Source organism: Chaetura pelagica, unplaced genomic scaffold, assembly GCF_000747805.2.
Source record: "Chaetura pelagica isolate M959 unplaced genomic scaffold, ChaPel_1.0 scaffold301, whole genome shotgun sequence".
NCBI lineage: Eukaryota > Metazoa > Chordata > Aves > Apodiformes > Apodidae > Chaetura > Chaetura pelagica.
Window position 1 is genome coordinate 355,071 of NW_009952150.1, and position 992 is coordinate 356,062.

The 992-nt window shown below is 59.0% G+C and overlaps 1 protein-coding gene across 1 annotated transcript in view; it reads left to right on the forward strand.

Annotated features, from left to right (window-relative positions):
• LOC104396693 (selenoprotein M) overlaps positions 1-679 on the forward strand; it is a 1,227-nt gene extending 548 nt beyond the window's left edge. Inside the window, exons 2-3 of the mRNA XM_010006555.1 lie at positions 296-374; positions 467-679. Of these exons, the coding sequence (XP_010004857.1) occupies positions 296-374; positions 467-679 (292 nt within the window). The remainder of the gene's footprint in view (positions 1-295; positions 375-466) is intronic.
• Positions 680-992: the final 313 nt, after the last annotated feature.

Below are 992 nucleotides of genomic sequence, written 5' to 3' on the forward strand. Positions count from 1 at the left end.
CGGGCTGGGATGGGACAGGGAGAGCGGGCGGGATGGGAAGGTCATGTCAGGATGCGATAGAGGACAGGGTGAGCGAGACAGGATGAGGGATGGGAGGGGATGGAGGACAGGATAGGATAGGCTGAGGGATAGGAGGAGATGGAGGATAGGATTGGGTGATGAATGGAGAATGGGATGTTTGCAGGATGGAATGGGATGTGAAGGCGTGGGAGGAAATGGGATGTGACAGGATGGGATAGGGAGGGGAGCTGCATTGGCCTTCCCAGTACTGCCTGCTCCTTAATACACTACCCAGCCATAACCTGGAGATGAAGCACCTCCCTGGTGCTGACCCTGAGCTTGTGCTCCTCAGCCACCGATATGAGGAGCTGGAGGTGAGCCTGCAGCATGGCACCCACCGCTGCAGCGGGGGCTGGGGTGGTTGGTGCCCCACCAGTGCCATGCTGCAATCCCTGTCTGTGTGCAGAGAATACCTCTCAGTGACATGACCCGGGAGGAGATCAACCAGCTGGTGCAGGAGTTGGGCTTCTACCGCAAAGAGACACCTGATGCCCCTGTGCCTGAGGAGTTCCAGTTTGCACCTGCTAGGCCTCTGCCCACCCTGACACCCCGCCAAGCTCCTGCTGCTGGTGGCAAGACCCCACCTGAGCATGCCAAGAGAGAACACCAAGACCTCTAGCAAGGAGGGGTGCTGTGCTCAGGAGAAGGCCCTGCAGCAAGTCCCCAGCAGCTGGGGACAGTGCTGTGGGGTGGTAAAGGTGCCCCTGCTGTTACTTGGTGCTGCATAGCCTCTGCCCTGAGCAGCTCCAGGCTTGAGCAGGGGCTTCCTGGGCACTGCATACATCCTGGTGGTCCTGCATGCCTGTTGTTGCCCTCCCTCTCCTACAGCCTGGCATCTCGAGCTGGTTGGGAGAAGCAGCATTCTTCATGCTCCCTCACCAGGACCTGAGGTTTAGGTGACTTCAATCACTTGGCAGCCAGTATCCTACCTG